An 11,020-nucleotide genomic window follows, 5' to 3' on the forward strand; every position below is an offset into this window, starting at 1 on the left:
TCAGTCACATGCACTCTTTCATGTTAGAAAATTCACATACATATCACAGTCACACACATACACAACAGACAAATAAATAGTTCAGCAAAGTTTTGAGTAGCCTTATAACAAACATTACATTGACTGAGTGAAAAGCTCCAACAAATGCCATTTTGCAAATTAGCATTCATCAGTCTTGCACCCAGCTGTCATTTAATCGTTAAATCTGATATGGTCATAAGAGGCTCTTATTTTAAAGACAATATGGCTATGCATTTTGAGAGTAGTCATCACTTGGAATTTATTTTCCAGTAAATGCTGCTTAATCTTTTTAAAATGCCATTTTTTGAAGTGCCATCAGGTTTGAACCATATCTGTTCTCTCAAATTCAAAACTGACGTTTTCGTATAATTTTTCTTTTTTCCCAAGGATGTACTCATATTTCGTTAGTCAGAACTACTAAAAAATCCTCCGGAAAGAGACCTCAGCATTTTCCCTGTTTGTTATGTTCCTTTCCTATCAGTCTCTCATTTTTCAGCTTTGTCTAACATCTTCCTTGCATTATAGAACAGTCCATGTGTGTATGTCCTTTTCTCTAACCCAAACAATCACTCAACCTTTAGAAAGATATGCCTGCGCTCATATGACCTAATGCAGTTGCGAGTGATGTAAGACTCATACTAAACTAAACCAAAGATATGCCTGGCATTGTCAGTCAGCTTAACATTTCATGTTGTATTTTTCCAGGTCTTGCTGTTTGAGAAAGAGGATCTGACCAACTGCTCTCCTTCAAATGTTACTCAGGTCAACAAAAGAGTGTTCAAGGTAACATTGCAGCAGACAGTCGATATACTGTCGTTGATTGCTGGCTTGGCTTATGAGAAGAAAGATTATGTAAAACTGTTGTGCATCGGTGCAATATTGAGTGTTTGGTATTCTTTGCATGTATATTTGTGTTTGAATATGATGTATTCATGTTTGTATGTTTTCCATTGTTACTTAATTTCCACCTTGGGGATCAATAAAATGTAATTTATATATATTTATAATTTATTACACTTGAAAGTTGACCTTATCTCTGGGTGTTTGGTGCATATTCTAGTGTGGTTATCTCCTTTTTTCCCTCAAACACCTCTATTGTCCTGATCTCTCTTCCTTTTTTTGTATTTGTTACTCTCTTGTAACACACATAATCTTTGGCACTTATATGACCTAATTGTATTGCAAGCGCCGTAAAACTCTTGCTAAAATTTTAACAAACTGAAAGTAACATCATTGTCTCATTTCAGATTGAGAGTATTAAATCCCCATCTTAACTTAACGTTCTATCTACTAAAATACTTAATCGACGTGTAGGGCAAGGAGTAGCAGAGTTTAGTTTACCGATCGTGTCCTTCCCAGCTGTCCCCTGTCCACTGTGCAGCGGTCAATCCCAATGTGAAGTACCTGGAGAAACTGCTGTCCGTGGTGCCAGACGTACACATGACGGACACCACCGGCCGGAGACCGATTCACTTTGCCGCTTGTTGCAGCAGCACGGCTCCCCTGGAACTGCTGTTGGGCTGGTAAGTGACCGTCATTTTCGTTGGTGTACACGTGAAATGTGAGGCATCATGGTGAAATCAGGCGCTCCTCAAAATAATGAAATCGAAGAAACAGGCATTTTTCTGCCAGTTTGGCAATTTTTGTATGGAATTTTCGTTTTTTGGCTCAACACCTTTTATGTCCACATAAGAACACATCTCCTTTTAAATTTGACTGAAAAACGTTTATTGAAGGCATAAAATGCACAATTTTTCAGTTTTCAAAGACTCTCAAGCCATTGAAGTTACCCGAGTTTGGCGGCCATTTACTCGCTAATTTTAGAACTGAATCCAGGCAACCCTACCTTCGTTAATCGCAAATATCTCAGCTTCTAGTCAAGATAGATGAATATTTTTTTCTTTGAAAGCAAGACAAATGAATAAGCTTTTAGGTGATATCCATAACTCCATATGCGCAAAAATTGACGAGTGCTTGATTCCACCGAGTCGCAACTCAAATTGTCCAAGAAGGCTGCCTATTGTTCAGGAGAAAAGTTGCTGTCTTAAGACTTGTTGGATATTTCAGGCAACGTATTTGATAAAATAGAAAAAAATACAAGGGGGGAAGTAGGAAGTGGTTGTTTGAACAGGTGATTGTCTGGGATAGATTGCCATTGCAGCAAGTTTGACTGTTTTTAATAACCTTGCACACTCTGAGCTGGAAATGGCAGACCATTAAAATTTGCTCAACTTGCATGGCACAGAGCAGTCTCCTGGAGTTCACATTCTTTTGCGTTTGGTGGACTTATTGCTCTAAATGTTTTTTGGGATAGAAGTATGCGCTACACTTTTGCAGATGGATTCAATTCTGATTTCTATTTATCTGCTGCAACAATTGGTTTTCTTAAGGCTTTTAGACGATATACCTTATTTGAAATTATTGTCAACTTTTTAAGAATGTGTAAGAAGTAATCTGAATGGTGATTTCCGTTATGTTTTCAAATATGATCTCCTAGCCCCTGGGGTGCAGAGCTTAGGTAACCATTTGGACTCTTGATATTCTAATCCAAATGTGTAGTGAATTTATGTTATTGTTTCTGGAACATTATTTCACTGTGTCTTTGAAGGAATCTCTTACATTTGTATTATTGTGTTTAGTAAAGTGCTAAGCTTTAAAGACATGGATTAACAGCTATGCTCTCTAAAGAAAAAAAATCCTATAGAATAATTTTTTTTTTCTAATGACGTTTAAAGAAGATGAATAAAAGGAATTTACAATCTTAGTCATACATTCAACATTCATTTCCCATTACATCTTCAGTGTCCAAAGTCATAAATTTGACAGTTTTTATTTTTACTGACTTTGTGGGGGGGTTGGCAGGTGCTCTGGTGCTCTGTGCTCTTTTCTTTACTTTCAAAGATCTATCATGCTTACCTCTCCTCCTTCTATTTATATGTTACTATCCAGTGACACCTCTAATCTTCAGCACTTATATGACCTAACTATGTTGCAAGTGCAGTAATACTCTTACTATGCCGAAAACTGACTGGTATTCTTTGTAGGGGAGGAAACCCAAATGACACAGATTCGCAGAGAAACATCCCCCTTCACTACGCCGTGAAGGCCAACAGACCAGACAATGTGCAGCTCTTGTTCAAACACGCGTCAGCCAGTGAGTATAACTGGTCAGCATCATCATCATTGCCTTTCTCACCCTGGATCAGGATATAGGCCGTGAATAAACACTTTCCACCTTTTCCTATCCTGGGCTAGTTGCTTGATGTCACTTCATTATGTCTTCCCACTTTTCTGTACATCCATTTCCGTGACTCTTCTCCTGATTCCACGTGGTCTTCCCCTTAATCTTTTACTTGTGGGTTCCAATCTAACACTTTCCTTGTTATTATGCAGCTGCTTGACTTCCTGAAAGTGTGTCCAATCCATCGCCAACGCCTTCTTCCCACCTCATCTCTGGCTGGGCTGTCTCGTTCTTTTTAATACTTCCTCGTTAGTAATCCTGTCTGTCCATTTGATCCTCAGTAACTTCCTAAGACACTTGTTCAAGAAAACCTGGATCCTCTTTATGCAAGTCTGAGATGCGTTCTATGTCTCACATCCATACAACAAGACTGACTTCACATTTGAGTTGAAAATCCTCAGCTTTGTTCGTAGTGAGATATCTCTGGTCCTCCAAATCCTATTCAAAAAGATAAATGCAGTCTGTGCCTTTCCAGCGTGGGACTTTATTTCAGCACCTGTTCCTCCCTCTCTGTCAATTATACTCCCAAGATAGCAGAAGGATTCGATTCCCTCTATTGTGACCTGCTCCTTTCGTAGCGCATCTATCCTTAGGACTTTTGACTTTCCGGGGTGGATCCTCAGTATAACAGACTCTGAAAGGCTGTTTGAAACTGTGGTCTTTGCTTGCATCTGTTCCTATGACTGGTCAGGCCATCATGTAAAAAGGAGATCTTCATCTGTGATTTTTGTCTTGACCTTATAGATCTTTTTACCGTTTTGAAAAAAATGTCTGTCTGTCTGTCTGTCTGTCTGTCTCTGTCTTCTTGTCTTGTCCGGCATCTTGACCAAAAAAAAAAAAAAAAAAAGAAGCAAAACTTGTAATGTCTGTCTGTCTGTCTGTCTGTCTGTTTGCCCGTCTGTCTGTCTGTCTGTCTGTCTGTCTGTCTGTCTGTCTGTCTGTCTGTCTGTCTGTCTGTCTGTCTGTGTGTCTGTGTGTCTGTCTGTCTGTCTGTCTGTCTGTCTGTCTGTCTGTCTGTCTGTCTGTCTGTCTGTATGTCTGTTTGTCTGTCTGTCTGTCTGTCTGTCTGTCTGTCTCTGTCTCTGTCTCTCTCTCTGTCTCTCTCTCTCTCTGTGTCTCTCTCTATTATTTATATACATATAGAGAGAGAACTTGTACAAATTAAGTTAATAATCATGAAAATTGGCTCTGTCATGTAGTTAGGAATATTGTGTGCTACCTTAAAATGTGAGGCAGTGTGGTGGAATCAGGCTCTCGTCAAATTAGTGAGAAAATGGCCGCCAAAGATTAGTTATTTCCTTAGCTTAAGAGTCCATGGTAACTGAAAATTTAAATTTTGTGTGTCTTTAATCAACGTTTTAAAGAAAAATCCACACAGAAATGAGTTCTTTAATGGGCATGAAAGGTGTTGAGCCAAAAAAACAAAAATTTGGTAAAAATTCACAAACCTGCGGAAAAAGGAAAGTTTCTTCACTTTGATTATTTTGGCGAGAGCCGAATTCCACCACGCTGCCTCACAAATGGAAATTTTGAATTCTGAAGAAAATATCATTTATTTAAAAACTGATGCTAAGGCTAGTGTCACAGAATTACATATAGAAGAGAGAGAAAGAGAGAGAGAGAGAGAGAGAGAGAGAGAGAGAGAGAGAGAGAGAGAGAGAGAGAGAGAGAGGGAGGGAGGGAGGGAGGGAGGGAGGGAGGGAGGGAGGGAGGGAGGGAGGGAGGGAGGGAGGGAGGGAGGGACGGAGGGAGGGACGGAGGGACGGACGGACGGACGGACGGACGGACGGACGGACAGACAGACAGACAGACAGACAGACAGACAGACAGACAGACAGACAGACAGACAGACAGACAGACAGACAGACAGACAGACAGACCAATGGGCTCGCAGACAGACAGACAGACAGGGAAACAGCCATCACAAGTTTTGTAATTTTCCCCTAGATGCGGGACAAGACATGCTGAGTGGCAAGTACGGTGTGGGTGGCGTGAATCGACCCACAAAGACTTCTCACACGCCTCTTCACCTCGCTGTTTTGAGGGACAAAATTGTGAGTAGAATTATTTCGACTGTATAGTTTTGTTTTGAGATCCAGAGCTTATCTCATTTCTTCTAAACTCATTTTGGGGGGCTGTCGTGGCCTAGAGGTTAAGGTGTTGGCCTCTCATTCAAAGGTCCCCGGTTCGAATCCGAGGAGCGACCCAAAAATGTTCTTCTCTAAAATTGTCTTCTTTAACCTCCTTTCCTGCTCTCTAGCAATGTTCTGTCGTCTGCTTTCGACTTCTCTTTCTGCCCCCACCCCTTCACCTCCTTTGCCCCTTCGTCTGGGCTCCTGACTCTTTTTGCAACCTTTCTACTGCTACTCCTTGGCTCCTTCTTACTGCTGTCTTTCAGCCACACCCCTGATCTTCTGGTAGGAAAGATCTACACCTAGCCTTCTCGGACAAGGGCGAAAAATCTTGGAGGGCCCGTGTGCAAGTTGTGCAAGTAAAAGATCCCTTGGTGGTCTAAAATCGATTAGAGTAGGCTCTAGCCGCCACCCGAATAACAACTGAAAATACTAGGTGTGTCCCGCGCGCTCATATGACCTTATGCAGTTGCGAGCGCCGTAAAACACTTTACAAAAACAAAGAACACCTAATCCTCGGCCCTTATATGACCTTATTGTGCTGCTAGTGCCGTAAAACTCTTATTAAAACTAAACTCTCTTGTAACACCTCTAATCTCCACCCCCCGGGCAAAATTCAAAATTTGCTACCAACTGAAAAAGCTTAACATGTCCTGCACGCTCATATGACCTTATTCACCGTAAAACACTTACAACCCCCCCCCCCCTCTTATTATGTTCATTTCTTTTTATGTTCTTTGACTCTGGGGTCTCTCTGAAATAAACCATGTTATACTAATGACAGCCTTGGTGTCTTCTGTTTTTTTTTGTAGCCTTGTTTTCTTGAAATTTGTATGGTAATCCTGACTTTTATAGAAGTAAGTGTCTAGGTCATACAGCAGACTACCTTATAATTCTTTCTAAAACTTCCCATCTTCTTTGTCAATCTCTCCCCTCCGCCCCCCCCCGCCTTTCTCTTTTTATCATTTTTTTTCCTAATGCCCTTTTACGTACGTAAGATTGAATTCAAATGTTGGGTGAATTATGTGTTCTATTGGTTTAATACCAACTTAAACAAACAAACAAACTAGGCATGTGTTTTTGAAGAATCTTGTCTTTCCTTATATCATGTAATTTTTTTGTGAACATGTCCTCAACTTGTGAAGTTCTTAAAAATTTCAGCTCTTGTTTCTTACATCTTACCTATCCATCTGTTGTGTCATTATTTGTTACGTCTGTAAAGATCGCAAACTCATTAATATGGGTGGTTGGCGGGTGCTCTGGTTAGGTTTGCTTCTTCTTTCCTATCAAACAACTATCGTCCTTATCTCCCCTTCTTTTTTATGTTTGTTACTCTCTTGTAACACCTGTAATCTCCTGGCGCTCATATGACCTTATGCAGTTGCGAGCGCCGTAAAACCTCTTCTAAACCTAAAAACAAAACTCATGAATATATGTACAGGTGTAACATTTCTGGTCCTGTCGATGAACAGTTCAGTACTGGGTTTTTATGGGAATATATCGTGAAGTTATTCTGTTACTCTCTTGTTTTGGAAAGCATTTTACGGTGCTCGCTACTGCTTAAGGTCATATGAGCGCTGCTATTCTCTGTCTTGTAACAGGAAATGGCCAAAGTTCTGCTGGCAAATGGAGCAAATGTGAATGCCAAACTAAACGTGGCCATGATGCAGATCACTCCGCTCATGTTTGCAGCTCAGAGAGGAAACCTGAAGATGGTTCGTCTCCTGGTGGAGAAGGGTGCGGTTGTGGAGCAGAAAGGTTGGTTGGCCTAGAATGATCAACCATGCCCAAAGTTATCAACCTTGCCTTGGATTATCAAACATACCTAGAATAATCAACCATGCCTAGAATAATCAACCTTGCCTTGAATTATCAAACATACCTAGAATAATCAACCATGCCTAGAATTATCAAACATACCTAGAATTATCAACCATGCCTAGAATGATCAAACATTCCTAGAATTATCAACCATGCCTAGAATTATCAACCATGCCTAGAATTATCAAACATACCTAGAATTATCAACCATGCCTAGAATTATCAAACATTCCTAGAATTATCAACCATGCCCAAAGTTAGTTGTATCTAAGTTTGTGATTTTTGCTGTGGAGAATGAGATCAGTTCTGGCAGCTAAGAGTTTAACACATTTTGAGCATTTAGAAGCTTCATTTTCAATTGTGGATGAGCCCAGATTGTGGGCTTCTTCCTTGGCTTTAACATTTCTACTTCGTGAAACCTGGTGTCTTATGTGGGGCGAGCTGACAAAATGAGTTACTTCTCGCAATCCACAAATGTGAAGTGTGCTGACAAAATGAGTTACTTCTCGGATTTATGGAAATAGATACTTCATGCTTATAGGTGAAGCTTTTACAATTTATAAGTATGAAATAATAATAGGTGTATTATAGTTAAAGAATATGGCATCAATAAAAATTCTACAAATTGGACCCTCGTGTCAATTTTTCTTAAATATATCCATTTGTGTCAGCACGCCTCACAAATGGAGATATTGGCAAAAAAAATTCAACACAAGAGTAAAATTGTAGATTTGCTATTGATGCCATATTCTTTAAGTGTAATATTATGCCTGTTATTATTTCATTCTGATGTATCTTTAAAAACTTATAAACGTGGTGTATCTATTTCCATATGGCTTGAATCCAAGAAGCAACTCATTTTGTCAGCACGTTTCACATATATCTGTTGTACGTCTATACCGTTGTAAGGAAGTGCACTGGATGTATCATCATACACTGGCTTACAAATTTACTTTTTCTCGGTGCGAAAACCAAGCATAGATTTCTTTAGATGTCTTGTCTTCAATATACTTCCAACTGCAGTAAACATATTTTCTGGGGCGACCAAAGGCAAGATTTTAGCTCCGGAAGTTTTTGCGTACCTTTATCATACCATTTATCTGAACTCCTTCAAAGCTCTATTGATGTACTTGTACCTTGTATTCTTTTCTTTGGCTCTCAGATCGTCTAGGTCGCACAGCTCTTATCCATGCTTGCAAGAACGGAGCAACCAAGGTGCTGTCTTACTTCCTTCACATCGGGGCTAACGGAGAGCGGGGAGACCACTCGGACAACACCCCACTGCACTACGCTGCGGCCTTTGGATGGCTGTTCACTGTCAGGTTTTTACTGGAGGCAGGGGTGGATCCAAATGCCAGCAACATGTGGAAAGTAAGTACTGCAGAGACTGATGAAACAATTTTGGCATAAGGCAGTTCTGAGCGAGTTTGAAACCTGAATGTTATTTATTGTTGGAGGCACTAATAATGGCTGAAGGAGAGGGATTTTTTGGCTCTGCCATAAAAAAAAAATTGCACTGCTTAATATGAAGAAAAATAAAGTAGAAGTAGAAAATGGAAACTAAATCTAGATAACATGAAGTCGGCCTTATGTTCCAAGCCAGTCCAGTGCTATGGTGCAGTCTGTGTTGTTTTAGACTAGGTTGTGATAACACAAGGTACTGTAAGAGATAAGCAAACAGAGTAGTTTTTGACAAAAGGCAGTAACATGCAGAGTGTCAGGTTCTTTTTTATTTAGAGGGCGTGTGTATCTTGATAGAGACTTGTGTAAATTTGACATGTTCATTGCATTGAAATTATAACGACACAACCGTGCAACAGGCAAAACAACAAGCAAAAGAAAGACTTTTGCTTCCTTCCTTGACACCGCAAGGTAACAGAGGCTGGACAAGTAAGGTTAAAAGAAAAGTTGTTCTCGCATCCGATCCGGACATTGGGGATTGCCTTGTTTGTGAGACAACTTCCTGGGCCTTTGGCATATTGTGGTGGGGTGGCCAGTTCCTTTCCACACTACCTTTACTTCCCCAAATCGAAGTCAGGTACCCATTACTGCTGGGTGGGCAGGAGGGAGCGAAAAAATTTGTGTCCGAACCGAGACTCAAACCCGGACTTTCGAGTAAGGTTAAGTAAAGAAAACAGAAAATGCCTCGGATCAATATGGCACGCTTGTACAGTTGTAAATTGCATCTGGACCAAGCCAACTGTAGCATTTATAACTTTTTTTGTTGTTGTTACTGTCTGAAGGTGACTCCGGTCTCGGTGGCCTATTTAAAAGCCCAGAACGGCATAGTGAGAGAGCTGCTCAACAGTGACAAAGTGGACATCAACTTCCCCGATGACAATGGTGAGTTCTAATAATAATAATAATAAATAGCATTTGTATTGCGCTTATCCCCGCTCAACAGCAGGCTCTATTCGCTTTACACTATATTATTACCCCAGCAGACCATAGAACACTCCGAAACATTCTCAGTTTCCCGGGAAGCATACAGTGCAAGCAACTGATTAAGTGCTCAAACACTAACAAACTGACAAGATCTTTCGCTGTCTATAGCCGGGTACCCATTCCCACCTGGGTAAAGTGAGGAAAATTTGTGTAAAGTGCCTTTCCCAATGACACAACGTCGGGCCCCTGACGGGATTCGAACCCGCGACCTTACGATTGCGAGTCCGAGAGCCTAACCACTAGGCCACCGACAGCTCTCTGAAACATGCAGCAACATTAGAACTTAAAAACATCTGCGTTCTACTTTTAGCAAAAAACTTAGCTCTGGTGTGGTTTGCTTATTTCCTATCAAACATCTATCGTCTTTATCTACCCTCCTTTTTTTTTGTTGGTTACTCTCTTGTAACACCCTCTATTCGTCGGCGCTTATATGACCTTATTGTGTTGCAAGTGCCGTAAAACACTTACTAAAACTAAACTTAAAGTCAATTTATTTGTATAAGATCAGATTACACATTTCTTAATTGATTTTTAGGTGTGTAATTGGTTCAGTTTAACTGTAAGGATAAAAGTAAAAATTATTGTTTTCGTGGAAGTGACTGTAAGGATAAAAGTGAAAATTATTGTTTTAGTGGATGTAGCTGAAAGAATAAATGTGAACATTATTGTTTTAGTGGATGTAGCCGTAAGAATAAACGTGAACATTATTGTTTTAGTGGATGTAGCTGTGAGAATAAAGTGAACATTATTGTTTTAGTGGAAGCTTTCACATTGGCTATTGAAGTTACCAAACTTTAGCAGCCATTTTCTTGCTAATTTTGCCTTTGAAACCAGGCAACCCCCTACCTCCTTCAATTGCTTATATTTCGACCTCTATTCAAGATAAGATAGGTATTTTATTCATCGAAAGCAAGACAAATGAACAAGCTATAAGACGATACCAAGATCTCCAAATGCCCCAAAATTGAGGAGCGCCTGATTCCACCGCATCGTGACTCATTTTATATTCTTTTTTTTCCTCTGGTTCATCTTCTCCCAAGGTCTGACCCTTGTGTTCCGTGGCTGTCAGAGTGACCTGCGACAGAAAGATCTAGAAGCTCAGATCAAGTACCTGGTGGAAGAAAGAGGAGCACTGTGCACCACCAAGGACAATGATGGAAGAAATCCGGTAGAAATGCTCCTCCTCCTCCTCCTCTCTTTTTTTGTATCTCACCTACCTCTCTCTCTCCCTTTCTCTCTCTCTCTCCCTCTCTCTCCCCTTCTCTTCCTGTCTCCATTTCTTTCTCACCATCTCTCTTTCTTCATGTCTTTCTCCATGTTTCCATCTCTCTCTCTCTCTCTCTCTCTCTCTCTCTCTCTC

At 40.4% G+C, this 11,020-nt stretch overlaps 1 protein-coding gene across 1 annotated transcript in view; it reads left to right on the forward strand.

Moving 5' to 3' along the window:
* Window positions 1–11,020, forward strand: part of LOC101851060 (poly [ADP-ribose] polymerase tankyrase) — a gene marked incomplete in the record, with an annotated part of 82,071 nt that overhangs the window by 20,630 nt on the left and 50,421 nt on the right. Inside the window, 8 exon segments of the mRNA XM_013085456.2 lie at window positions 727–804; window positions 1,381–1,544; window positions 3,066–3,175; window positions 5,210–5,316; window positions 6,996–7,152; window positions 8,378–8,586; window positions 9,459–9,558; window positions 10,701–10,828. Coding sequence (XP_012940910.1) covers window positions 727–804; window positions 1,381–1,544; window positions 3,066–3,175; window positions 5,210–5,316; window positions 6,996–7,152; window positions 8,378–8,586; window positions 9,459–9,558; window positions 10,701–10,828 — 1,053 coding nt within the window.

This window comes from Aplysia californica, unplaced genomic scaffold (genome assembly GCF_000002075.1).
Source record: "Aplysia californica isolate F4 #8 unplaced genomic scaffold, AplCal3.0 scaffold00377, whole genome shotgun sequence".
Taxonomy (NCBI): Eukaryota; Metazoa; Mollusca; class Gastropoda; order Aplysiida; family Aplysiidae; genus Aplysia; species Aplysia californica.